The sequence below is a fragment of the Callorhinus ursinus genome, unplaced genomic scaffold (assembly GCF_003265705.2).
Source record: "Callorhinus ursinus isolate GAN/ISIS: 27379988/994484 unplaced genomic scaffold, GSC_fseal_2.0 scaffold8, whole genome shotgun sequence".
NCBI classification, from domain to species: domain Eukaryota; kingdom Metazoa; phylum Chordata; class Mammalia; order Carnivora; family Otariidae; genus Callorhinus; species Callorhinus ursinus.
This window is the reverse complement of record NW_027397070.1, coordinates 68331833-68359787: the sequence shown is the minus strand read 5'-3', so window position 1 is coordinate 68359787 and position 27955 is coordinate 68331833. Positions and strand designations below refer to the sequence as shown.

Sequence of the window (27955 nt, the reverse complement as noted above, 5' to 3'; positions counted from 1 at the left end):
TGTGGGCGGAGGGCTAGGGAGCGGGAGCACTCTCAGTCTGCAGGGCATCTGCAGCTACACCCTGGAGGCTGGAGCCTCTGCCCAGAGGCCAGGGCAGACCACTGGTACCAGTCCCCATGACCCGCCTAGGCCGGGGACCTAGCTCCACCCTGGTACAATATACCCACCTGTACTGAGCACGTCACTTCTTCCCCTGAGCCTCAATTTCCTCTTCTGGTAAATAAGAAGATCTCTCAGTTCAAGAGTGCACAAGGACTGAGGAGCTGATGTAAAGCAAGGGCCAGCCCAAATCCATACCCTCCTTGGTGTGGAGAGGGGCCCTCTCTGGGGCATGTACCCCAGGCAGTGGGCTTGGGGCATTTGGTTTTCTCTGCAGGAAGACAAGCTCCCAAGTGCTGAACGAGAAACTCAGGGGATCCTTTTGCTTGGATGGGCCCAGAGGACATGGCTAGTCCAGCATTTAATGCCCCTTGGCCACCTGTAGGCCCTGGGGAGGAAGAATGATGTCCTCACCCAGCCACCTCACCCACTGTGAGAGTTCCAGTCTTGCCTCCTCCAAGCTGGTCAGGAGGGGAAGCATTGTGCCAGAAAGTGGGGAGGATGCCAGCAGGTGTGAGGCCAGGCATCCAGGTGCTCAGGTCCATCAAGCTGTCCCCAAGAGAGGTCCCAGGGGCTCCAGCCTATGTGAGGCCCTCTGGGGCATCAGCACTCTTGTTGGGAGTAGACTAGACCACACAGGCCCCAGGGCCCCGGGCCCTGTCACATCAAGCTCTTCAATCCCTGCCTGTAATCCCAACCTCACACCACACACAGGAACATGGTCTTGCATACAACACAGGGAACAGCCTTCTACTAACACAGAACCCTCCTGGTAACCTGGGCAGTCTTCTCCCAAGATGTCTGGGCATCAGCAGGGGCAGCTTCCAGAGCTGCATGAGCCCTTAGACTGGTCTCAACATCGCTCTTGTTTACCGGATGAGCAACTGAGGCCAGAGTACTCTGGCCTGGTCTCGCCATTCATTCATGCAGTCAACACATATTTATTGAGCATCGACTCTGTGCCAGGCCCAGGGGGGCTCAGAGACGAATCATACACAGACCTCGCCCATGAGGCGCTCCCAGCCTGGCAGGGCAGTCGGTCACATCAAAGGACACTCACAATACAGTGTGGTCAGTGTGGTGTTAGAGGTAGCACAGGTGACCAAGGGAGCACAGAGGAGGGGCCCCTGGCCCGGCCGGGGGTGGCAGGGAGGGCTTCCTGGAGGAGGTGACACCTGAAGAGGGTTTTAGGAAGTGAGCAAGAGTTAGGGTGTGTGGCAGAGGGAGTGGCCTATGCGAAGAGGTTCGGGGTAAGAGACGGCACATCTGGGCGGCAGCTGGGAGTCAGGCAGGGGCCAGTCCAGGAAGGGCATGGAATTAGCAGGGGACACGGAGCTCTGGCGGGGAGGGGGAGGTACGAAGCAGGTGGCGGTTGGCAGGGGGCCCATTGGGAGCCAGCGTGGAGGGTGCCCCTGAGGAAGGGGGCAAGGGAGCGGGGTGGGTGGCAGTGGGGTTGCAGAGGAGTGTGGGCGTGATGCCTTTGCCCGAGGAGTCCCATCCAGCCCAGGCCCGCTCAGCAGGGCGGTGGGGGTGCGGGCTGCCAGCCCCGGGGCAGCAGAGTACACAGCACAGGGTCCAGCGGCTTGAGCGTGGCCTGCTCCTGCAGCCCATAACGCTGCCCGGGCACCAGCCGGAACTCGAGCCTCTGCAGCAGCTTGGCCATGACCACCTTCACCTCCATCTGTGTGCAGAAGTGAGGAAGGGCAGGAGGCACGGGGCGTGAATGTGCAGGAAACCCTGCAGCCGGCTGGCCCAGCCCCCGGCCCCCGGCTCCCAGCCAGGGGTCCCAGAGCAGGGCTCTGAAATGCCTCCTGGCCCAAGGCGAAACACCACCCCTGAAGTCAGCTCCGGGCAGAAGCCCCAGCCCTGGCCTCCTACCTGAGCAAACTGCTGCCCGATGCAGGAGCGCGGTCCCAGAGAGAAGGGGAAGTAGGTGAACCTCGGCCTGCAGGGAGAGAGGAGTCAGGAGGTGGCAGTCCTGTCACAGTTCCACCCCGGCGGTGACAAACCCATCCCTCGCTGATGTATGGCCGTGCACCAGGGCTGGGTGTTGCACACACTGAAAACATCAACAGCTGGCTCCATCAGGCTCTGCATCAGCATTTTCTCACGTTATCCTCCTCTGGAGCCTTCCAGAAGGAGCTGTTGTTATCCCCAGTTCACAGAAGGAGGAACTAAGGAGCTCACGATCCTATGGCACTTCTATGTTCAGCTGATCACATGTCCAGTTCTGGGCAGAGTCTGGATGCAGGTGGCCTGTCCCTGGAGCCGGCCACCCCACCCCCCGTACTTTCAGGCATTCACCCCCATAGCGAGCTCCAGAGGGAGCCATCAAGATTCCCATTTCTCAGAGAGGACCGTCCAAGCAGGGGGAGGAGCTGTCCCTGGCTCCTCCAGGGAGTCGCAGGGCTTCCCAATACAAGGGACAGGTTCTGAGCATGGGTGCTGAAACCAGTCTGAGCTGGCTTCAACCCCAGCTCTGCGGCTCCTGGCTGCGTGCCCTTGGACAAGTTACCTAACCTCTCTGAGCTGTGACTTCGTCTCCATAAAAGGGGGCAGAGTGCGGATAACAACTCCCTCACAGTGATCTAAAGGCTCTGTGGGCTCAGGGGTCACAGGCCGTTCAGACCAGAGATCACCGGACATCCTTCTCCCACATGCACAGCTTGAAGAGAGACTTACTTGGGTGCTTTGGGGCTGAAGCGATCGGGGTTGAAAGTCAGTGGGTCCTCAAAGTACGTGTCCATACGCCCCATGACGTAGGTGCTGAACTGCGGGGCGGAGGATCCACTTGTCTCTGGTTCCCAGCATGGTCACCCTCACACCTCCCCGACCCGCTGCGGCCACCCAGCGGAGTGACCAGGAGCAGAGGAGGCCCACCCCCTACTCTACTCCACCCACCCGTCTGGGCCAGTGTGGGACTCCACTGGCTCCTGGAAAGTGCCTGAGAGGAAGGAAGGGGACAGCCCAGTGTGCCAACAAGGGCATCTGGCTGCTGCATCATCCCATGCTTGGTCCCGTGCAGTGGGGGGACTACAACGATCCCTATTTTACAGATGAGAAAACTGAGGCTCAGAGAGGGGTTCATGACTTTGCCTAAAGTCAGCCGCGGCAAGTACGTGGCCAAACTGAGATTCAAACTCAGGTCTGCTTCAAGAGCATCTTCCTCAAGGTCTCTGAGAGCTGTTATTTGACACAAGGCTTACATCTGGGGTGTGGGGGGGGCGGGGGCTGGAGAGGGGGTGAGGCAGAGGAGCCCGGGGGCCCACTAGCCTTTCAATGCATGCCACGTCACCTCCCTACTGGGGTTAATGTTCCGTGCCCCCGGCCTCCATGGGCCGTACCTGCCCCCCATAACTCGGGCCCTGGGTCTCAACCTCTGCCTCATTACTCCTGCACAAAAGAGCTCCCTGAGCCCCCTCTGCCCCCGGTTCTCTGTGCTGAGGGTCCAGGGCAGGCAGGGTGAAGGGAGGGCCTGGAACGAGGCTCTGAAAAGTGGGTGGGAGCCTAAGGTGGAGAGGTGTGTGAGATCAGCGAAGGCGCCTACTGTGTGCTATAGGGGATTTGGCCAGACACGTGACTACATTATTCTTCGACTCTTCTCAGTCAACTGTGACTCAGGCATCATCTTACAAGGAGGGCACCGAGACCCAGAGATGACCCAGCCTGCCAGAGCCGGCGCCGGAACCGAGGTCTGCCCACTCGTGGCCCACACAGCTGCACACCTGCCCAGCCAGACGTGAGGGCGTTCTAAACCACCACCCCGGTCACTCAGGCAGGCGGAACTGGTGCAGGAGTGTTAATAAGCAAAAAAGGGGAGCAGATAAACAGGATAAAGAACACACCCTGATATAAGCTGGAGAGGGCGTAGCAGAGTCCTGGGAAGCCCAGGTGGGGCAGGATCGGGGAGGGGGCTGCCTGATAGAGCCAGAAGCATGTCGCTTTCCTTTGTGGATAAAAATGGGTCATGCCATGGGCTGAACTGTGTCCCCCTAAAATTCCTATGTTAAAGTCCTAACCTCAGAATGGGACTGTATTCCAAGACAGTCTCCTTAAAGAGATAATAAAGTCATAATGAGGTCATTAGGGCGGACCCTACTCCAGTCTGGCTCGTGTCCTCAGAAGAAGAGGAGATTAGCACAGACCCACACAGAAGAGGTCTTGGGAGGGCACGGCCAGAAGGTGGCGTCTGCAAACCAAGGAGAGAGGCCTCAGGAGACACTAACCCTGCCAGCACCTCGATCTCGGAACCGCAGCCTCTAGAACTGTAAGAAAGTACATTTCCACTGCTAAGCGCCCCATCTGTGGTGCTTTGTTCTGGCAGCCCCAGGAAACAAAACCAGACCCCTACCTCACACTATACGCAAAGTCAACTCCAGGTGGATTCGAACTTAACTTGCAAAAGAAAAGTGTGAAATTGTTAGAAGACAATGTAAGCGACAATGCTGACCTCAGGATGGGGGCGGGGGGGGTGGGTTCCCTAAGACAAGAGAAGGGACCATTACAAACTTAAGAACTGCAGATCATTGAAAAGGCTTTAACAAAGAGAATCCACAAACCTAAGGACGACATTTGCAACCCACATACCTGACAAAGGATTAACATACGAATTTTTACAGAAGCACTGCAGAGCCAGGAGACAGCCCAGAAGGAGAAAAGTAGCACGGGGGCATGAGCCCCACTGGGAACTAACCAGGAAAGTGCAAATCAAGACCACAGAGAAGTACCTTCCTTGCACTTGTTCAATTGCAAAAAATAAGAAGCTGGGCCATATTAGGTGTTGGGGAAGATAAGGAACCCCGTTGGTGGGAGTCCAGGTTGGCACGGGTGCTCTGGAAAACATTTTGGTGCTACCAAATTACCACACTAATCATTCAGCTATCCCACACCCCAGCCCTCGCGCCTGTCTGCACCGTCCACCGGTCACGCAGACAGGAACAGTGGCAGCAGCACTCAGGAGAGCAGGAAACGGGGCACCTCTCGGATGCCCACTGACCCAGGATCGAAAACGGGGTGGTGGTCCCCACACAGCAGAATATGATACAGCAGTGAACCGAGGGCCTGCAGTCACAAAGCAATCCTGGGACATATTACCTCGTGGGCATACACGCACGCACGCACACATGCACGCATGCACAAAAAGGTGAGGCAGTGGCAAGCACAAAATTCAGGACAGTGATTGCTTCTGGAGGGAAGCTGGACAGGGACACATTTCTAGTTTGGGGGTGGCTTTCCAGGAGTCACTGTGCATGAAGGGATGCCCGATGAGGGAATAAATGAATGCATGTGTAAACAAAGAAACAAGTAGGGGCGCCCAAGTGGCTCAGTCGGTTGAGAGTCTGAATCTTGATTTTGGCTCAGGTCATGATCTCAGGGTCGTGAGATCAAGCCCCGCTTGGGCTCTGTGCTCAGCATGGAGCCTGCTTAAGATTCTTCTCTCCCTCTGCCTCTGCCCCTCCCCACCCCTCTGCTCGCGCTCTCAAAAAAAAAAAAGAGAGAGAGAGAGAGAGAAAGAAACAAGTAAAGGGGGGGGAAGTCACCCTCCGTGGGAGAAGGGGCTGTGGAGGGGAGACAAAAGGAATTGAACAGCCTGGGGCCAGCTGTGAAACTGGGCATATCTTGTATCTGCCCCCAGCCCGCTACGTGACCTCAGGAAAGTGACCTAACCTCTCTGAGCCTTGGTGTCCTCAGATGTAAACAGGGTGCCTCCCTCCCAGAGTCATCCACTGTAACCTTACACCAGTGTGAAAGGGAAGAAAGACCTCACAGTGTCATGGTGCAACTTGAATGAGGAACCCCAGTGGTGACAACGGGGCCACGGACGTCCCGACCTCAGAGCTCGGTCACCCTGGGGGCAGGCAGGGAGGGCCCCCACACACCAGGAGCGGGGTGTTTCCGGGCACTCTGACCCCGTCAATCAAGGTCTCCTCCTCCAGCAGGCGAAAGGTGCCCCACGCTGGGGGGTACAGCCTCAGCGACTCTTTGAGAACCTACAGAAGCCACACGGGGAGACAAGGAGAGAAGTCAGGAGATCCCCCCAGAACGTGCCAGTGGTGTGCCCCAGACCCAACTTTGCTCCCACATCCAGGACCGGGTCCCAGACCCCCGCCAAGTTAGCCTCATCTTCTTGTCCAACCCCTCCTGTCACAGAAGGAGAAACTGAGGCCCAAAAGAAGGGGGTTGTGCAGAAACCACCATGGTGGAGCCCGGACCAGGACCCAGGCCTCCCTCTGAACCAGGGCACCACCATCCCGGAGGAGCCCTTCCCCAGCTCAAGCCAGGCCTCCTGCTGTGCTTTGTCAGGGACGGGAGGGGGCCGCTGAGTCTGGCCCCTGGTGGCCAGCTTGAGGCTCCTGGAAGCGCCTGGCCTCCCCCGGAAATGCAAACAGCGCCATTGGTCATTCGATCAAGGATCAAGGTCTGCCGGTCTGGGGAGTTTTTTTCGTTTTGTTTTGTTTTGTTTTGTTTTGTTTTAATATCCTGGGACATTCTCACGTGCAGTGAAGTTAGAGAACACCCATAGGAAAGAGTTCAGGGGGGCGGCAGGCCTGGCTTGACGAACCACCCACAAGCGCCCAGAAGCTTCTCTCCCGCCCCCCCCCACCTGGGACAGGTACTGCAGTCTCCCCAGGTCGTCACAGTCCAGGTGCCTCTTAGAACCGATGACCTCGTCCACCTCCGCCTGCAGCCTGTCGGGGCAGATAAAGACAAGCTCGTCCCCAAGGAGAGGTCACCCCCTACTACTTTTAGGAAGGAGGGATGGAGGGGAGCGTGGAGAGCTGCCTGGGGCACCCCATCGGTCGCACGCACGCACGCACGGCCCGCCCCGCCCCATTGTTGAAGACATCCAGGAACCCACGTCGCAGCCGAGATGTCTGAGCAGTTGGCAATTACGTTCCGGGGCCTTACAATATTCCCCCTCCGTGCTTGCTGCTTGGAACCGGCTGCAGAAAATAAACGCACCACCAAACAAGCTCTCTGCGCTGAGCAGCCTGGCTCAGCCTGGCTCACAGCAGCCGACAGCGGGAAACAGAAAGAGCATAGGGATGCCGGCTGAGTAAACGTTAAGACAGGCACCGTTAGAAGAATATGCAGCACGGAAAGTGGATTTGGACCACATCACGCCCACGAGGAATGTCACACCAAGCGTTAGCAAGGGTGTGGAGCAAGCGGAACCCTTGTGCATTGTCCGTGGGAATGGAACCTGGTGCAGTTGTATATGGAAAATGGGATGGCAGTTCCTCAAAACATGAGATGTAGAATTACCATATGCTCCAGCAATTCCACTCTGGGTGTGTGCGCCCCCACATTGAAAGTAGGGTCTCGTAGCTAGATACCTGTACACCCAAGTTCACAGCAGCAGCATTCACAGTAGCCGAAGGCCAGAAGCAACCCCGGTGTGCACCACCACATGAATAGATCAACAAAATGTGGTCTCTCCATGGGGCGCCTGGGTGGCTCAGCGGTCTAAGCATCTGCCTTCGGCTCAGGTCCTGATCCTGGGGTCCCAGGGTTGAGCCCCATGTCAGGCTCCCTGCTCAGTGAGGAGTCTGCTTCTCCCTCTCTCTCTGCCTCTCCCCCTGCTCCTTCTCTCTCTCATTCACTCTTACTCTCAAATAAATAAATAAAATCTTTTAAAAAAATGTGGCCTAGGGGCGCCTGGGTGGCTCAGTTGGTTGGGCGACTGCCTTCGGCTCAGGTCATGATCCTGGAGTCCCGGGATCGAGTCCCACATCGGGCTCCCTGCTCAGCAGGGAGTCTGCTTCTCCCTCTGACCCTCTTCCCTCTTGTACTCTCTGTCTCTCATTCTCTCTCTCAAATAAATAAATAAAACTTAAAAAAAAATAAATAAAAATAAAAATAAAAATAAAAAAATGTGGCCTAACCATACGATAGAATATTATTCAGTCTTAAAAAGGAGGGAAGTCTTGACACCTGCTAAAACATGGATGGAACTTAAGACATTATACTAAGTGAGATAAGCCAGACAAAAAGGTCAATTGCTGTGTGATTCCCATACGAGGTCCCTAGAGGAGTTAAATTCATAAAGACAGAGAGTAGAATGGGGGCTGAGGGGGGCCCAGGGGCTGAGGGGGTTGGGAAGCTAGTGTTTACTGGGGACAATGTCCGTCGCAATGATGAGAAAGTTCTGGAAATGGTGGTGGTGTTTGCACAGCCATGGGAATGTGCTTAATGCCACTGAACTATGCCCTCAAAAATGGTTAAAATGGCAAATTTTAGGGGTGCCTGGGTGGCTCAGTCATTAAGCGTCTGCCTTTGGTTCAGGTCACAATCCCAGGGTCCTGGGATGGAGCCCCACATTGGGCTCCCTGCTCCGCGGGAAGCTTCTTTCTCCCTCTCCCACTCCCCCTGCTTGTGTTCCCTCTCTCGCTGTGTCTCTCTCTGTCAAATAAATAAAATCTTTAAAAAAGGGGGGGCAAATTTTATGCATGTATGTGTGTGTGTATATATCCACAATATAAAAAAGGGGATTTGGAAGAAGAGTTTACAATAAATAATGTGGGGCAATGTGATAAAACACACGGTGAAATTCAGTAGTTAATCGTGAACTGCCTCCAGGGGTGGGGCACCGTGGGTGGAATTATTATTATTATTACTTACTGTTATTATTATAACTTTTCTGCTTTTTCCAAATTTTTATAAAGAGCATATTAGTATTATAGATATATTTAAAACCCCAACCAACCATCTTATACTCGCAAGCAATCATTCATGTCTGCCCGTGGACGCTGCTGATTAACAACTGTAGTCAAGGCTTTTCCCACCTCTGGGCCTCCCGCCCCCACGCCTGTCGGGGTTTTCAGAGTGCTTTCACATTGGCGCAGTCAGTCTGTGCAATGGTCGTCGAGGGAACCGTTTGTATTTAAGGAAACCAATGGCCCAGCTCAAACGCCGTCTCCTGGGTACCCTCCTTTGTCTCGCCGGCCGAGGATAAGCCCTTCCTCAATGCTGAGTTGGAGTTCTGTTCAGTTCTCAGTGCCAGGCCCTGGCCAGGCACTGAGCACAGCGTGGGGAGGGAAAGAGCCACGGTCCCTGCTTTTTTGGAGCTTCTAGTTTCATGACTGAAATAGACTCAAAGCAAACCGGCCCTGGAGAAAAATGCATTCATGAGCTGGGAAGAGCCTAGGAGGGGAAAACACAGAATAGCTACTTTAGGAGTGTGAGAAGGCTTCTGCAGGGCTGGACAAGGAGTTCTCCAAGAGAAAAGCAGGGAGAGGAGCTTCCAGAAGAGAGATTGGCATGTGCAAAGGCCCTGGGGTGAAGAGAAGCAGGACACCCTGGAGGAGGCTCAGCCGTGGGAGGCACAAGATAGCAGACAATCCCTTCACCAGCGTCAAGGGGAGCCACTACCCCCCCCACCAAGTCTCCCCCTTCTGTACCTTGCCAAGATCTCAGGCTGGCGGGACAGCTCCATCACCGTGAATGCCAAATGATTGGCAGAGGTCTCATGGCCTGCGGGAAAGGACAGCAGCAGTTCTACATGGGGCTACCAGGCTGCTGCTGGTCCGGCCCACCTGCCTCTGAGACTCTGATCCCATGGTGGCAGTTCAGGTCCTCACTTCTGCCCCCTGCAACTGAGCTGGGTGTCCAGATAGGAAGGAGATAGGCTGCCCACCCACAGATCCCCTGTGCCAGCCACTGTAGCCCAATAAATGGCATTTGCCCCCAGGCATCTGGTTTTTACACCCTAAAAGCTCCTTCTGGGGTGCCTGGGTGGCTTAGTCAGTTAAGCGTCTGCCTTCAGCTTGGGTCATGATCCTAGGGTCCTGGGATCAAGCCCCGAGTTGGGCTCCCTGCTCAGTGGGGAGTCTGCTTCTTCCTCTCCCTCTGCTGCTCCCCCTGCTTGTGCTCTCTCTCTCAAATAAATAAGTAAAATCTTAAAAAAAAAAAAATTTGATGAGCAAAGGAATGAAGTTGCCTGGCACATCTTTTTGTGCTGGTCTAATGCAGGCCTCCTCATAAATGCTGAGGGGGTGGGGCCTTGACTTTACATGGCCAAGCTCTCCTGAGCCCAAAAAGGCAGCTTCACGCCCCCTCACAGTGGCCAGCTCCATCACCGGGTCAGCGGCCACCGAGAAGACCTCCCAGACCTCCCTGAGCAGAGGCAGGCCTTCTGCTCCTCCATTCCAGCCCCTCACTTCTGCAGCAGAACTCCACGCAGACAACTTGAAACCTCGCCCAGAGTCAGGTCTGAGGGGATGCCTGGTTCCCACCATTTCTGCAAAGCCTTGAGCCCTTGGCCACCCCTGGAGCCACAAACCAGCAATGAAGAAGGTGACGAAGTTGTCCAGCAGGATCTCATCGTCCTGGGCCCCCTCTTCAGCTGAAAGACAAGGAGGGTCTCAGGGCCCAGCAGCAGACACCTGCTACACTCATACCCCTTGTTCCCTTGCCCCACGGCCCAGCGAAGAAGCAAACGCCCTTCTCCCCGGGAGCCAGATAGAGACACCTGGAGTCAAGTGTGATCAGCCACCATGACAGGGGGCACCCCTGCCGCCCGGCCCTCCCAAGGCCCCCGTGCGAGCCCTCAAACCTTTGAGGATCTGTGTGAGGATGTCGGCAGGGACGTCCTCCCCCCTCTTCAGGGCCTCCCGGCGGCGCTGGACCCAGTCCTTGCCAACCTGACGCAGAAAGCGGATGCTCTCCCGGATCTCGCGGACCTGCTTCCACTTCCCTGGCATAAACTGAACAAGAACTCCCGCTCAGGACGCCAACCGAGCACGTGCGTCAACCTCTCCCTCTCCCCCAGCTCCGAAACGACTTTAGAAACCCACAGCAGCACTGGCAAGCTGGGAGGTGGGAAGACTGTGAGAAAATTCTAGAAATATCTAGAAAAGATAAAGCAGCCAAGATTTGACCAACATGGCAGGCGGAGCCCAAGCATTGGCTTCCCTTTCCTGTACCAAATCCCTAGATATGATGGGAAAGGTGCTTGGAAAATTAGAAGGGATCCCTGAAGGTTGGAGGTGGCTAGGGACTGCAAGGAAGGAGGAAACCCCAGCCAGAGGGAAGGGAGGTAGAATCAACTGCAGAAAAGACGGGGTGGCATTAGGGGATCCCAAGCTCAGAGGCCGAAGTCCCAGGGAACAGGAAGAGGCCCTGGGCGTCTGAGGATCAACTCAAGTACCACCTCTCTCCCTTCTTCCTTCATGCCTGGAACAAGGAGGTGATAGCTGGAGCTGCAGCAGCTATCTTATAACAATGAGGTGATACGCTGGAGACAGCAGAACAGAAAGACAAAAAATTCCAGGAACATCTGACATTGTGGCCCTAGCACAGCCCTCCTAGACTGCCGGCTTCAGGATGATTTTACATGAGAGGAAGATTAACTCCTAATTTACTTAAACCACTTTGATTTTGATTCTCTACACTAGGTGATGTATGCAAATCCTAACTGATTCAGGAGTCACTTCAGTCATAACCAGAGCTCAAAACCCATTCTGAAAAAAGGTCACTAGAGGAGGTGCTGCAGCAAATTAGGACAATGCCAGCTCTGATCACCGGAGGGGTGTGGGGGCAGTACCTTCGCCAGAGTGTTGCGAGATGCAGTAATCCCCTCCAGGATGAGTTTCACCTTCCGGGACAGAGGCTTCTGGGCACCCAGCAGCATGCCTGTCTCCATCCCAAAAGCTGCCTGGGGGAGAGAGAAGGGCAAGGGCTTCCCTGGGGGAATGGGAAGACTTGAAGACCCAGGGCAGAACCTGGCGCTGCTCAGGTAGAGACCCAGGCCCTGGGCTAAGGGTTTATATGCATTGTGTCATTGACTCCTTATAATGACCCATGATGGTTCCAACCTCATGGGATATGGTGAGGATTACGTAGCACATAGTAGCCACTCCACAAACCTTGGCTTCCTTCCTTGACAAGATGCATTTCCCCAGAAATGCAGCCTTCCTTGGTGTCCCTTCTATACCCAGCCTCCCAATGAATTACTGGGTGACAATGACCCTTCACTGTGTCTGCACTCCAGCCGCCTGAACCGCCCTTATCCAGGCCGGTGGGGGGGCTGGTTATTGGGCCACTGCTGAGCCTGCCAGGGTGCAGAGCCAAGCCAGACCCAGGGCAGGTGCTGAGGGGAGGTAGGTTTTGGGCTGGGAGGCAAGGAGACCTGAGATCCAGTCCAGCTTCGGCCACTGACTAGACACAGGCCGGCCCCCACACCTCTCAGGGTCCATTCCCAGAGAGTGAGTTAGTAGCCGTCATCGCGTACAAGTTTCTGTTGAATATTCAAGGAGATATGAAGTTCCCCATGCAGAGAAGGGGTTGATGTGTGGAGGATGAGGAGGAGGGGGGGGAACGCAAGGGAAGGGAAGAGAGAGAGAAGAGCAGCCCTCTGACCCCCGTCAGACCCCGCTCCCACGGCCCACCAGCCTCCCATCACCTTGGCCAGGATGTCCATGGTGGTGCAGGTCAGCATATCCTGCATGGACACCGGGGTCTGCCCATCTGCCTTGGCCTCCAGAATCTCCACCAGCTGCTCGGCTTTCTCGTTGAACGTTTCCATCAAGCTGACCAAGGAGCTGGGGAAACAGCATCCGTTGAAAGAGCCAAGAAATTGGAAACAATTCAAATGTCTATCAACTGACGAATTGGTAAGCAAAATGTGGTATGTCCAATACAATGGAATTTCATTTGATAAATAAAAAAGGAAATTCTGAAACATGCTTTGGCATGGATGAACCTCAAAAATCTTATGCTAAGTGAAAGAAGTCAGGCGCAAAAAGAAATGTTGTATGATTCCATTTATAAGAAATGTCTAGAATACGAAAATCCATAGAGACAGAAAGCAGATTAGTGGTTGCCAGGTGCTGAGGCCACTGAGGGGAAACAGGGAGTGCTTGCTTTTTGGGGTGATGAAAGTATTCTAAAATGGATTATGGTGATGGTTGTACAATCTTCTGAATATACTAAAACCCATTCAGTTGTAAGTGATGAATTGTATGGTATGGAAACCATACCTCAATAAAAGTTATTTAAAACATAAAATGTAACCAAAAGCGAAAACTATAATAAGGAAAATGAAAAGCCCAGAGGAGGAGTGATGAGGGGAGACCCCCCACCCCCATTTATCACTGTCACTCAGTCCCTGACGTTCAGACCCGTGTCCCTGGCAGCCTGCCTTGCTGTCTCTGACTACTGATGCCCTCACCGCTCACCCTTCAGGTGGGGTGAGGCCCCCTCCCGTGAAACTCAGCCCCCTTCCCAAGGCCCGCCATCTTGGATACACTCACCTGCGGCTGAAGGCCAGGTCCATGACCCTGCGCTGTTTGTGCCAGCGCTCATAGTCACATTCGGACACCAAGCCTTGGCCAAACAGTCTGCGGGAGACACATGTCTGATGTGAGAAACAGGGAGGGAAGGGGGACTGATGGCTTGATGGGGACAGGGTCACCTTTTGGGATGGTGGAAATGTTCTGGAACTACACAGTGGTGATGATTATACCATATTGTGAATGGACAAAATGTCACTGAACTGTAACTCCAACATGGTTAAAATGGTGACTTTTGTGAATTTTACCATGATAAAAAAGAAATAAATAAGAAATGGGGTGATCATGTCCCCCACCCCTGCAACCCCTCACCCGCCCCCTGCTATCCAGAGGGGAAGGAGGAGAAGGAAGGTGACAATGACAACAGCAGTGGCCACCATTTATGGGGCACCTGTTGTGTGCCTGGTAGCCTGGGCCCGGGCCCTCATGCTACGCCCAATGCCCTGGGCCCTGCGGCCCTCTGCCTCCCGCCAGAGGCTTTCCCGTCCTCTACCCCCAGCCTCGCCTCATGCCTTACCTCTCACCAAACACAGTCTGGATTGCGTGGTACATCTTGGAGTCCTTGTTGTACTTGGTGGACATCAGGAACTTCTAAACATCCCCAAAAAGCCAACATGAGCTCATGCACCCGTGAGAGGCTGCAAAGGACTCAGCAGTTTTCTGGACTCTTGTGAAACAATGCCCTGACAGTCACCATTAACTGAGTCCCAGCTGTGGCGTGAGTACTTCATCCAGCACAATCTCACCTAACCCTCCAGAAACCCTGTCTTCAAGCAACAGCATCTCGTTTGGGGATGAGGAAAGCAGGGCACAGAGGGGCACAGTGATATCCTGTGGCCACACAGCTGGAGTGGTGCAGTGGGGGATCCTCACTTCAATGCCCACGCACGGACCTCACAGCACACCCACCACCTTCCAAAGCAGCAAGAACGAGGAAAGGCAGGTGCTGCTTTGAATCCAGAGTAGGGAAGAGGAGAAGCCCAGAGGGAGGGCTTCTGGGACACAGGAGAGACACTCGGCACAGATTCAGTATTGTTAGTGCCAACCCAGGCATGGAAGTCAAGGAAGGCTTCCTGGAGGAAGGATCAACTTGCCTCACCACAAGCTGGATGGTAGCAATAGTAACATTAGCTGACAGCTCTTGAGCCAGTATAGCCGAGGGGTTAACAGCTCAGGCTGTGGAGTCAGCTGGCTTGATCCAGGCTCAGCATCTTCGCTCCACCACTTGCTAACTTTATGACCATAGGCAAGTTACTCATCTCCTCTGCCTTCAGCTTCCTCATCTCACATGATGGGGTTAAGAAGAGTGCCTGCCTGGGCAGGTTGCTGTGAAGAGTAAATTTGTCCTACGTGAAAAGTCTAAGAACACTGAGACACAGCAGGTGCTCCATAAATGTCAGGTGCACATCTGCATCCTCTAGCTCACTTAGTGCCCAGTCAGCCCTAAGCTGGGGGTGCTATTTTTATGCTCATCTTACATATGATGAAGAAACTGAGATTTAAAATGTCCGAGGTCACACACACGGTGAATGGTGGACATAGGATTTGAATCCGGGCAATTCGCCGTGGGACAGAGGAAAGGGAAGGCTGTGATCCAGGCAGGAGAAGCCCAGGCCACATGCCGCCTTCAGGCAGAGTGAGAAGTGGGGAGGGGCAGCAAGGGGGCTGGATCCCAGAGGTCTGCCTTATAGTACAGTGAGCTTTACCCTGTGGGCGCTGGGAAGCAGCAAGATGATATCTCTACTGTACATTAATCCGGGGGCTGCTGGTATCTGGGATCTGAGCCTGGGGCTCTAATATCAATTTTTCAGCTGAAAGGACACCCCCAAAATGGCTGACTTTGGATCATGAGCCACATCCTAAGAACCCACCCCACCCACTGTCATTTATAAACCAACTTCCGTTACTACCCACTACCTGTCCCTATGACAATAAAGGCCCACCTCCCAGGTCCCTCTCAAACATCCCTAAATAGTCCAAGGTCTGTGCCAACCCTCCCAACCTAAACCCAGGAGTCCCCACACTGAGGCACAACAGGCTCCAATCAGGTGTCCGCATAGTTGGGGGTCCCCATGCCTGCTGTCCCTGGGAGTGGGGATCCTTCGAAGGCCCAGTGAACTAGGTTCTGGGACATGAGGGGTACATGGGACACCCTCAGCACCTTCGCTGCCTTCTCTGGTTGTCCACACTGACAGCACTCTTCTGCGCATTAAGGGATAACTGCTGGGGACTTGCCCTCTTGCCATAAGCAATAAAAAAAAAAAAAAAAAAAGGCAAAATGCATGAAATGTCCGTTTTCAGACACTAGACAAGAGGAGGTGCTGGATTATGAATCCTAAGCGAAGGAAAAGAAAAAAAAAAAAAAGATGTGAGCCCTATGACCTAAGATTACTCCAGCTTTCTACAATTTCAGGATAAAGGCACTAGAAGATAAAACTCAGGTACATCCCAGCAGGCTTTCCAAGTTGATGAGACAGAAATCAGCGTCCAGACAGGCCAGAGGAGGCTAGAATTTGTAAGGCAGAGAACCTGAGGGGAGGGGGCTATGCATATAAAGAGCTCCTGTGCAGAACTCTGCATAGGGATCCCCTACATCTTTGGATGAATACCAACCTGTGCATGCGTACAGTGAACACAAGACCGAGTTAAAAACTTCTAGGAAAAGGAGAATCACTGAGTAACTACAGGCTGAACAATTCTCAGAGCTTACGCAGGCCAAGAACTGTTCAAATTCCCACTGGCCCGAGTTAAACCTCAAACATAAGGCCTTTATGTGGTCCCCAGAAGGCTCACTCCTTAGTAGTGGGGCTAAACTAGCTCTAGAGTAAAAGTTGACCCAAGACCAACCCTATAAAAGCCTTAAAGCAAACCTGGAAAGGATCAAACTTATCCACAGGCAACTTTACCATCTTCCAGAATGAATTCCAGCACCCTTTAAAGGAATGAAACAAGAGTGAGCACTCAACAATATACAACTCACAATGCCCAGGGTCCAACATGCAATCACTAGACATACCAAAGAGCAGAAAATTCTACCGATAACCAGGCCCAGAAATAACAGAGAGGATGGAATTTGCAGACAGGAACTTTAACACATTTATTACAAATATTGCAAACATGCTCAAGGAACCCACGTATCCAAGAAGTTCAAGGACTCCTACAGAGCATTAACAAAAAGAAAAGTATGCCAAGGCAGATCATAATCAAATTTCTGACACCAGTGATAAAGAGAAAATCTTGAAAGTAGACAGAGATGAAGTAGTATATTATTTGAAGATAGACTGATATAAGGTAAAGATTGTACTATAATTCCTAGGACAACCACTAAGCACGTGGTGGAGATAAAATGGAATACTAAAACATACTCCATCCAAAAGAAGGCAAGAAAGGAGGAGAGGGGGACAAACAACAGACAGGACAGAGAACAAAGAACAGTGAGATTTAAACCTCACCATATCAATAATTACATTAAATATAAATAACCTAAGCCCTTCAATTAAAAGGCAGAGATTGTCAGACTGTAAAACAGCAAGACCCAACTATATGTTATCTATACAAAACCCACTTTAAATATAAAAACCCAAATGGGTTAAAAGTAAAAGGATGGCAAAAGACATACCATTCAACACTAAGCAGAAGACAGCTGGAGAGGCTACATTAATACTAGACAAAATGTCCTTCAAGAAATGGAATATTACCAAGGATAAAGGGGGACATTTCTAAAGATAAAGGGGTCAATTCATCACAAAGACATATCAGTCCTAAATGTGTGCACGCCTAATAATAGAACTTCAAAATATATGAATCAAAATTGATAGAAACAAAAGCAGAAATAGAAAAACCCATGATTGGGGTGCCTGGGTGGCTCAGTCATTAAGCGTCTGCCTTCAGCTCAGGTCATGATCCCAGGGTCCTGGGATCAAGCCCCACATCGGGCTCCCTGCTCCGCGGGAGCCCTGTTTCTCCCTCTCCCACTCCGCCTGCTTGTGTTCCCTCTCTCGCTCTCTCTCTCGCTCTCTCTCTCTCTCTCTATCTCTGTCAAATAAATAAATAAATAAAGTCTCTAAAAAAAAAAAGGAAAGAAAAACCCATGATTGTGGTCAGAGTTTGACATTCCTCTCCAAGTAATTGCTAGAACAACTATACAGAAAATTAGATGAGGACTTAGAAGATTCAGCTAACACTATCAACCAACTCCTAACTGACATTTCTAAAACATTCCATTCAACAATCACCGAATATACATTCTTTTTAAGTGCTCATAAACATTTACCAAGATAGACCATTTAGTAGGTCATAAAACAAGCTTCAATTTGTTTAGGTGGATTGAAATCATGAAGAGTATTTTCTCTGACTTCACGGAATTAAACTAGAAATCAATAACAAAAGATATTTGGAAATACCATAATATTTAGAAATTGAGCAACATACATCTAAATAATCCATGAATCAAACAGGAAATCACAAGGGAAGTTAGAAACTGTTTTGAACCAAATGAAAATAAAAGCACAACATATTGAAATGTATGTTACATCTGTGCTATATATGAGATATATGAAGATATACAGAGATATCTGGAGATATATGAGATATATGGAGATATATGGCTGTAAGTGCTTATATTAGAAAAGAAGAAAGGTATAAAATCAAGTGTTTAAACTCCCACCTTACAAAATTTGCACAAGAACAAATTAAATCCAAAGTGAGTAGAGAAGGAAATAATAAAGAGCAGAAATGAAGAAAATAGAAAATGGACAAACAATGGAGAAATCCATAAAACCAAAAGCTGGTTCTTTGAAAAGATACATAAAATTGATGGACATTTTGCTAGCCTGACTAAGAAAATAAGAGAAAAACCTAAATTACTGTTTGCAGGAATGAAAGAAGGGATATCACCACAGAGCCAGTAGACATGAAAAAGTTAATCAATAAATATTATGGACAACTCTATACCAATAATTTTAACAATTAGACAAAATGGACAAAATGCCTTGAAAGACATGAATTACCAAACCCAAGAAAAATAGAAAGTTGGAGTGGTCATAAATCAATTAAAGAAAGTGAGTAATTAAAACAAAACAAAAAGCACTTCCTTCAAAAAAAATGCCAGGCTCAGACGGCTTCACTGGTGAGTCCTACCAAACATTCAAGGAAGAAATAACACCACCCCATACAAACTCCCTCAGAAAACAGAGGAGAGGGGACCTTTCCTGACTCATCCTACAAGGTCAATTAAACTGATCCCCAAACCAGACAAAGGCGTTATAAGAAAATAATAAATATAGAAACAAAAATTCTTAGCAGAAGATGAGCAAATTGTATCATGACCAGGAATGCAAGGTTGGTTTTAACACTTGAATATTATCAACCAATGCAATTCATCATATTTAACATATATGGCTCAACTTTTCTCGTTGAGAGTCATGAAGTTCTTCGTATATGGTTTTTGGTAGCATGCTTTAAAAATCTTAAACTGTGTCTATATTTGAAATTGAATTAAAAAAATTATTTTTAGCATCTTCTTAGAGACACCTGGTTGTTCAGCCTTTTCTCCTGATACGGACCCTAAGTTGCATTTTCTCCTTCTCATGCCAAGAATCACCCTGCACATCTGCTGAGTTCCCACTGTGAGAACAGAAGCACCATCATTCATTGAGCAATTGCTGTGTGCCAGGCACGGGCTAGGTGGCTCACACATGTTATTTCAGCTTCATGCTGACAACCACCTGTCACAGAGGCATCATCCCTATTTTACAGATGAGGAAACAGAGGCCCAGAGTGATGGCATAGCCACCAGACTTGAGCCCTGTTCAGCCAACTCCAAGGTAAATGATCTGATGGCCATTCTTAGTACCCACATGGCAGGTGCCATCCTGTACCTAGTACGGACCGATTGGAGCTCCCTGTCTGTTTCCTCATCTCTGACACGGGGCTGATGAGAGTCTCTACCCCTGTGAGGATTAAATGGGTTAATAATCGTGAAGTACATAAAGAAGTACATGTCTAAGTATCTTTTGTCCCTTTGTTTGTAAATAAATATTTGTTTATATAAATATTTGTGAGATAAATCAATTGATCTTTATTCTCATGATAGCCCGGGGACAGAGGGGTTATGATCCCACCTTGAAGATGAAGGAACCAAGGCTGAGAGGTGAGTGAGCTAAATGTGTGTGCTCCGCCTGGGCCACACTCCCAAATGGTGGGTGGTCAGAGAGAAAGATGCCATTCATTTGTGGATCCTTGGGAAACCAGCCCAAATGCTGGTGCCTCCGGGACATTTCTCCTACAGTCCCTGGGGCTGAGTTTCATGCCCCCAACGAGGGAAGGGAAGGTCCCTCCCCATGGAATCCACTCTGCTTCCTACCTTGACCGATTCAGGGCTCGTGACAATGACGGAGGTTTTGTGGAAGACGTTGACCCGCACGACAGGGCCATACTTCTTAGCCCTGGAAACCAAAATGACCCAAAAGGAGGCTGTCAGCTTCGGAAGATGTGAATATCACCATCACCACCCAGCAGGAGGAGCAGGGTGTCCCACCCCAGGACTCAGTGCTGAATCACACCCCCCACTGGGTCTCAGTTTCCACATCCATGAAATAGGGTTGCTACACTCCTTTTCTGGGAATCAAGCCAGATGGTGTCTTTGAAAATGCTTTGGCAAGTGTAAAACACCGCATACACTGACTGTTACTGAGTCACACCCCACACCGGGCTTACAGATGAAGAAACTGAGGCTCAGAGTTTCTGATGGCTAGTCTCAGGTCACACAGCTGGAGAAAGGCAGAACTTGTCTCTGAGCCAGTCTCTTCTGACTCTCCACTCAGAGGAGGAACTTTGGGGGTGGCAGTGACCTGGCCTGGGAGGGGGGAGTGTGTGTGCTGGCCTGGGACATGGAGGGGGGCTGCCCCATGAGGGACCTGGGCTGGAGTAAGGGCAACAAACGACAACTAGGACCCACCAGTCCAAAAACACATCTTGGAGCACGCGGCCACAAACCTCATCCTTTTTCCAAAAGTAGGGGAGGTGTCCTAGAAGGAAACTAGAAGAAACAGGAAACATTTAAGATCACCAGAAGTCACCATTAAAGAGAGCCCCCTTCCCCACAGGACCCCGTGAGGTTGGCGTTATTAGGCCCACTTTGCAGATGGAAGGACTGAGGCATGAGTAGATATGGTGCTGGCTCAGGGGCACCGCGCGGTAAGAAAGCAGGCAGGACGCGAAGCCAGGTCTGACCAGCTCCAGAGGTCTCCACAGAGGGGAGAGGCTGGGGGCTGGCACGTGGAAGGTGAACAATAATATTGTGTGCAATTACCTTGAGACATCCACTGAACACTGGCTACATACCGGGCACCATTCTACGCCTCATTCCATCTGACCTCCCCCACCGCCTGGAGGTAGGTCTGTTGTTAACCTGTCTCATAGGTGGGGCAGCGGAGGGCAGAGAGGTGGTCATCTGCCTACCACTGCACGGCTGGGACCAGGTCACCCCAAAGTCCTTCTCACCAGGGGATTGTCTGGTGATGAGAAGTCTGTGTAAGTAAGTGTGTGTAGGTGTGTGTGTGTAAGTCTGGTGTGATCATCAGAATGTGAACAAGTCTGTCTGGCATCACGTTGTGGCACCTTTTAAGGTATGTCTTATCCCCTGTATGACTTATTCTAGACAAGCTCACTAACTACACCATCTAGAATGGGTGACAAGACTGCAGGTGGGGTTTTCTGGGTCAGAGAACTCCAGGAGGGAGATAGAGAGCAAATAAACAAATAGGTAAGTAAATATTAAGTTGGAGAGTGATGGGAGAAAAAGCAGAGGGGTAGGTAATCAGAGGTGGGGGTAGGAGGGGGTTGCCATTTTCTACAGGCAGGTCAGGAAATGTCCCTCTAAGAAGGTAACACGTGAGCTGCCATAAGTGAAGGACTTGGCTGCCCAGGCATCTGGGGGAAGAGCATTCAAGGTCCTGAGATAGGAATGTGCTTGGTAAGTTCAAGGAACAGGGAGCAGGTGTTGAGGCTGGAGTAGAGTGCTGGAGGGAGATGTGGTACGGGATAGGTTCCCCGAGGCAGGGGGCAGATCCCCAATAGCCTTGTGGACTATTGTCAAAACTTTTGCTTTGACCCCGAAATGGGGGCCACTGGAGGGTTTTGAGCAGAGCAGAGAAAGGGTCTGATGGGTTTTCAATGGCTTGCTCTCACAGCTGCTGTGCTGAGAGTAAATGGGATGGGTGCAGGGGGGGCAGGAATGGAGGCAGGGGCACCAGCGAGGGGCTGTGAAAGGGGACAGGGCTCAGACCAGTGCAGTCAGGAAGCCTGGTTTCTGGTGTACGTTGTAGGAGGAGCCAAGTGGACTTGCTGTGTGTGTGGGTGTGAGAGTGGTGTCAAGGCTGACCCAAGTCTCCTGCGCTGAGTGCTGGAAGGGTGAATGGGGCCGCCATTTACTAAGGTGAGGAGGACGGAGAAGGAGCTGGTGGGGACAGCAGACCCCATCGTGCCCACCTCGGCCCTTGTCCAGGCAGGCAGTATTTGAGGGGCAGCACGGAGGCTCTGCCTGGGGTTCCTGGCTCTGCCTGCAGGAAGGGTGGGCCAGAAGTTCCAGCTCAACACCCCCGGAGCAGCCTCCACCAATGACCCTGCGCCCTCCACCTGGGTGGGGGTCAGCTCTCGGAGCTCCCAGGGAGGTTGCACCTCAGTTGCTCCCAGAGGTAACTTGCTTTATTGGCTGTCTGACTTCTTCTCTCTATCTAATCCCCAACTCCCCCCGGGGATCACCCCCATAAGCCACTCATATTTCCATTCTTGTCTCAGGATCAGCCTCTGGGGACCAAGCTGAGACCAGTGGATTGAATTAGGAATTTGGCTTTGAACCTGTCAGGTTTGCAGAGGAAAGCTACTAAGGGAAGCAGGCCAGTACATACTTGAAGCCAGGCTAGAGATGAGAATGTGACAGTCCTCATCAGAGAGGCAGCACTTACCGCCCAGCACAGTGGGCTGTGGATCAGACCACAAGGAGGTGAGTGGAGACAGAGAAGAGACCCAAGGACTGAGCCAGGAGGTCAGGCAGCAAAAGGACCACCAGCCAGGGAGACTGAGCAAGAGACGCTGGGGCGGCCGGAGGTGAGCAGTGGGGAGTGGAGTGCGACGCCTGCAGAGCGAGCCGGACAGGGGAGGGGCGGGCACTCACCCAGGCTGCCCTCGGGCCGGGCAAGACCGGGACTGAAGCGCTCTGGTGCGTGGGGCTGCAGGGAGGTCACTGGGACCTCGGCCAAAGCAGGGTGGGCGGAGAGGTGGGTGCCAGAGCCCGATGGGGTGGTGGGCCCAAGAGAGGAGGGGAAGGAGGAATGGGAGCCCAAAGATAGGCAGGCTTCTCAGAAGGTTGCTGAGGGGGTGCAGAGCCAGGGGGTGGCAGTTGGAGGGAACGGGAAGGGAAGAGACGGGTGTTTTTTTTTTTGTTTTTTTTTTTTTTTTCAATGTGTTATATAAAAATGGGAATGATGCAGGAGACAAGGAAAACTGGTGGCAGAGGAGGGGGGCGCGCTGCTGGGGCCAGGGCTGCTGAACTAAGGGGAGGGCTCTCCTTGGCCGCAAGCACTGCGGTCCCAGTGCAGGGGAGGGGGCAGCTGTGTGGTCCTACAGCCCTGGAAGGAAGTTCTCCCGGGCTGTTCCATTTACTCTGGGAAGTAGGAGGCAAGAATAAAGGCTGAGAGTGGGGATGGAGGGGGAGGTGGCAGGGACTGAAGAGAAGCAAGAACACTTGGGGAGTGGGCGGGCAAATGCAGGAGGAAGGAAGTGCAGTGTGGCCCCCGGGCAGCCGAAGCCCACTCAGGGTGAGCGGCCTTGAACTTACACTGCTCCACCTGCAGAAAGATGGACCGTGGACATCACATACGACTGGCTGTATTTCCATAATAATCTAGTATCCGTGGTCACTCCCCATTGCTGCACGTTTTGGGAGAATGTTCTCTTTTGAATCACCTGAGTGAGAACACAGTCTAGACCCTCCTCACCCTCCCAGGCCTCTCTGAGAGCCCCCTTATAAACACTGGGGCCCGCTGCCATTTGGGGAAGAAGGTGAGTGACACTTCAAGAAAGCCCAGGGCACAGAGTGGCGCGCAGTCCCCACGGCCAGGCCCGAAAGGGAACTAGAACCCATTCCTTCCAGTTCCTGCAGGGGGCGCTGGGGAGGCAAAGGCAGAGCAGGAAGACCAGGTGTCTGGAAATAAACAGGTAAGGGATGGTAGAATTCCCGGACCGTAGAATACTGGGACTGGGCCTGGGGGGCTGACAGAAGCAAGCCCCTGTTGGTAGACTGGATATGGCAGAGCAGCCCAGGGAGAGAGAGGAGGGTGAAAATCCCCCTCCCCTGCCCGGTCCGTAGCACAAGCCGTTTCCTATAACACTGCGGTTGGCACAGTGGCCATCCAAGGTTTCTTGAGGGCAGAGAAAGTCTTGGATGGTAAAGAAGGAGAGGTCATCTGGAGAGCCCACTGTGAGGCCAGCCACAGGGAGGAAGGAGCCCACACGACAGCTCAGGGGTGGGTCGCTGCCAGGAGTGAGGGTGAGGGGTCATGACCGTGCCTCGTGCCAGTGGAATGGGGTGCTGAGTGCTCAGCTGGGCACCCAAAGTCCTTTGGATGCGCCACCCAATGGACCCAGCAAGGGGTCGCCACCATCGCCAGGAGCCAGTGGGCAATTTGTTGAACAGACCCCACCTCGGGCAACATGGCAAGTAGGAATGGGAGGAGGGAGCCCGTGCCACCCAGGAGCCACACTTGAAAACTTATTCCAAAATAAATAAAAACTAGAAGAGAGAGGCTTTTTTGTTGTCAAGTTTACATTCATCCCACGCTACCAGGAGAGTGGGGGCTGATGAGGAAGTTGACAGCAGTGAGAGAAAAATGAAGAAACCACAAGTGTTTGTGTGGGCTCCAAATGTGGGGTCTGAGTTTTCAGCTGCTACAAGGATGACTGCAGTAGGATGTTGTTTGTGGGGAACTCCAGGAAGACACCCTGGAGGAGAGGGCATCCTGGGAACTCCAGGAAGACATCCTGGAGGAGAGGGCATCCTGGGAACTCCAGGAAGACACCCTGGAGGAGAGGGCATCCTGGTGACTCCTGATGAATAAGGGGGAAGATGGGTGGGGGCCGGGGGAGCACAGCAGCTGCCCTTTGTAAGGCAGAGGGATCCTTGCCTGAAAGTTGGCAAAGCCTGGAAGCACCAAGGGGCAAATGTTACTACTAGAGATTCGATATGTACACTTCTTTGCCAACCATGGTGTTGCCGATCATGGTTTGAGGATCCAGGCTTTGAATACCAAAGCATCTGATCCGTGCTAGAAGAGGTTCCAGAACTTTCATTTAGTGCAGTTTTATATGTGACCACCAAAACAACTGTTAATCCCAAATCTTTCTGCATATGCATCGTTCAGTTCACCTCCTTAGAATAAAGAGCCCAACTATAATTATATTTAATTATATAATTAAGTATTATATAATTAACCTCCTCCCACTCCCCCACCCACCCACATGCACCTGTAGGTCACACGTAGATTCTGCAGTGTAGGATTTGGGGGAGAATTCAGGCATAAAAGGAAAGAAATACAGACACATACTACTACATGATGAACCTGGAAAACATGATGCTCAGTGAAAGAAGCCAGCCACAAAAGGCCACATGTTGTATGATTCCATTTATATGTAACGTGCAAAACAGACAAATCTAGGGACAGAAAACAGATTAGTGGTTGCCTAGGGCTGGGGGTGGTGAGGGGTAAGGGGAGATGAGGAGTGACAACTAATGGGCACTGGGTATTTGGAGTGATGGAAATGTTCTGGAACCAGCAGTTAAGATTGAACAACTCTGTCACTATACTAAAAAGCACTGATTGTACACTTTAAAAGGGTAAATTTTATGGCATAATTTTATTTTTAAAATGCAACTTAAAAAAAGAGAGAGATGGGCAGGGGGCAGAAAGGGGCTTGATTTAAGGTCTGCCTTCTCAAGATAAAGAGACTAGACCAGGTCTGCAGTGCTTGAAGCACGTGGGTTTAGACCAAGTCATGATGAGACCCAGCAGAATGAGCACAAAGCTCATTCAACCCCAAGCTGTTGATGGCTGATTTGAAAAGTTGGAAGGGTGACAGTGTACCTAACAGAGCTGGTAGGCGATTTCCACCATCCACTTTGAATCACTGTTTATCGAGTGTCTACTCTGCATGTACCAGCTGCATGTGCCAGATGTCAGGGACGCAGCAGTGAACAAGACAGACACAGGCCTATGGGAAAGACAGACATTTAACAAGAGGTTGCACAAATAATTACCCAACTCTTACAATGACATAGAGTTTACAAAATGAACATGATATATTCGGGCATGGAAGCAGGTGGGACCTCCCTGAGGAGTTAGCATTGAATCCAAGCCTAGAAGGTGAGGGGAAGAACCACCTAGGTGGCGTGGAAGACAGGGCTGGCTAAGCACGGGAAAAGGAAGACCCCAAGGTGGGCGAGGGCACCTGGGAAGACAGGGAGCCAGCAGGGAGAACAATCGCCTCCCCGTGTCACCAGCCACAGAGATCTTTCCCAAATCCACCAAACAGGGATTCAGGCTTCCAATGCCAGGTCATCTGGCTTGGGCTGGAGGTGGGCACCTTCCAGAATGTTCATGTCCTGAGGTTTTAAAAAGTGTGTCTAATACCATTGTTTATTCATTCATTCAACAAATATTTATTGAGCATCTGCAATGTGCCAGGTGCTGGGGATACACGAGCGAACACAGAGCATCCCTGCCCTCCCGGGGCTCACATTCTAAAGGGGGGAGACAGACACAGTCAACAGGTGAACAGACAGTCAACAAGTGAACAGAAGGTAACTTCGGGGGTGATGGCCCCTTAGGAGTCTGGGACTAGGTGGGCTTTACACAGGGTAGATGGGGAACAGCAAGACCCTGGAGCTGCAGGAAGGGGGGTTGCAGAAAGACTGGGGGCAGCAGTGAGCAAGCAAGGGGGGGATGAGAACAGTACAGAGTGGGTTTTGAGAGCTCAGCAGGGGCCTTGCTGGCCACAGAGTGGACTTAATCTAGAATTAGATTTCCTTCTAAAGTGACGGAGAGCTTTTGGAGCAGAGAAATGACACATTTGATTTAGCTTCAGAAAGGTAAGCTTCTGGTGGGGGGGGGGGGAAGGTGGGGGGGGGGGGGGGGGCAAGGATGGAATGGAAGTACTAAGGAGAAGACAAAAAGGATATACCAGGACAGAAATACAAAGGGGAATGTGACCAAAGTAGAGTGTATTGCAATCCAGTTTGAGTGACCCCGTTCCAAGTCTCAAAGTTCAGAGTGCCCACTTTAGAGCCAAGGCTGACCCGGGCTTAAATCTAGGCTTACCAACTGTGTGACCTTGGGCAGGTGACTTTGCCTCTGCGCGCCTCAGTCTCCTCGTCTGAACGATGGGGTAACAATAGCGCCTACCTAACAGGGTTGTCGCTGCCATCACGTTTGTGGGGCCCAGCAGAGCGCGGTGGGCGCCGAGCAGCTGCTGCGGCTGTGAGTAATTTGTTACTAAGAATAGTTAGCGCCCCTCTCCAGGCTGCCGTCTCCAAGCGGCCACGCGCAATGGCGAGGCTGGACCCCCGGCCCCGACGCCGGCTTGGACGCGGTCCCCCGGCCCCCCATTCGAGCGCCCCATCCAGGCCCCCGCCCCCACCCCCCGCTCACCTGGGCCGCGGCGGCCCGGGGATGTGCTCGTAGCGGCTGCGAGCGCGGTGCACGAAGGTGCAGCAGAGGCCGAAGGCGACCAGGACGGCGCTGCCGAGCAGCAGCAGCAGCCCGGGGCTCATGGCTCCCGGGCAGGCCAGGCCAGGGTCGGGGCCGGGCACCGAGGGGGCGGGAGGCCGCGAGCCGACTCAGCTGTCAGCGCCGCGCGCCGCCTCGGCCCCAGGCCCGGCGCGACCCAGCACCGCCCACTCCCGCCCGGCTCCGCCCCCGCCGGTTCGACCCCTCCCCGGGCGCTCCGTCCCCGCCAACCACGTCTCCGCCTCCGGTTCCTGCTCTCGGGGCCCGTCCCCGCCCCGCCCCAAGCCCCGCCCCAACTTCAACACCGCTCACGCTCAGGCCCCGCCCAGAGCATGGGATTTCCGCCAGTCACAACGCCGCCTCTGGCTCGGAACCCCCCCCCATGCTCCGCCCCCTCCCCGCCTCCCCAGGCCCGGCCCTCAGCCCCTCAAGCTGTATCCCAACAGCAGCTCCGCCCAGAACGCGTTGTCCTTGGCAACCCCGATTCCTCCGCGCTTCCTGCCCCGGCGACAGCGTTAAGTCCTGCTGGCTGGTTCCGCTATCTTGCGCGCCTTCAAATAACGCCGTTCTCCGCGCGCGGACCTAGGCCCCTTCCCTTCTCTCTCAAATCTTCCTGGGAACCCCATCCCAGCCTCCAAAAGCCCGTCTTACTCCGACTGTTCCCATGCCTCTCTCTGGAACCCCCAACCCCCAAAGCTGGTTCCCCCTGCCTGGCCGGTCCCCGCCGAGCGCCGACTGTCTTCCCGCGGGGCCCACGGGCCGGGTAGCGAGGACCCCGAGGAC

At 52.6% G+C, this 27955-nt stretch overlaps 1 protein-coding gene across 1 annotated transcript; it reads right to left on the bottom strand.

Annotated features, from left to right (window-relative positions):
• Nucleotides 1–1028: 1028 nt before the first annotated feature.
• On the bottom strand, nt 1029–27408 carry CYP46A1 (cytochrome P450 family 46 subfamily A member 1). The gene is made up of 15 exons (XM_025870433.2): nt 27095–27408; nt 20350–20430; nt 19756–19837; nt 13909–13982; nt 13353–13439; nt 12503–12641; nt 11645–11755; nt 10655–10805; nt 10382–10444; nt 9501–9573; nt 6704–6788; nt 5979–6089; nt 2782–2870; nt 1978–2044; nt 1029–1780 (listed from the first exon to the last, which is right to left on the bottom strand). Exons 1-15 carry the CDS (start codon nt 27214–27216, stop codon nt 1613–1615), a joined length of 1503 nt encoding a protein of 500 aa, XP_025726218.1. The 5' UTR covers nt 27217–27408; the 3' UTR covers nt 1029–1612.
• Nucleotides 27409–27955: the final 547 nt, after the last annotated feature.

Excerpts from the sequence above, each read along its gene's own strand:
- CYP46A1 (XM_025870433.2), bottom strand. The coding sequence starts at position 27,216 with ATGAGCCCCGGGCTGCTGCTGCTGCTCGGCAGCGCCGTCCTGGTCGCC. Across the intron at positions 11,756-12,502 it reads CCATGGACATCCTGGCCAAG|GCAGCTTTTGGGATGGAGAC; the intron begins GTGATGGGAGGC and ends TCTCTCCCCCAG. Across the intron at positions 10,445-10,654 it reads CCTCACACAGATCCTCAAAG|CTGAAGAGGGGGCCCAGGAC; the intron begins GTTTGAGGGCTC and ends CTTGTCTTTCAG.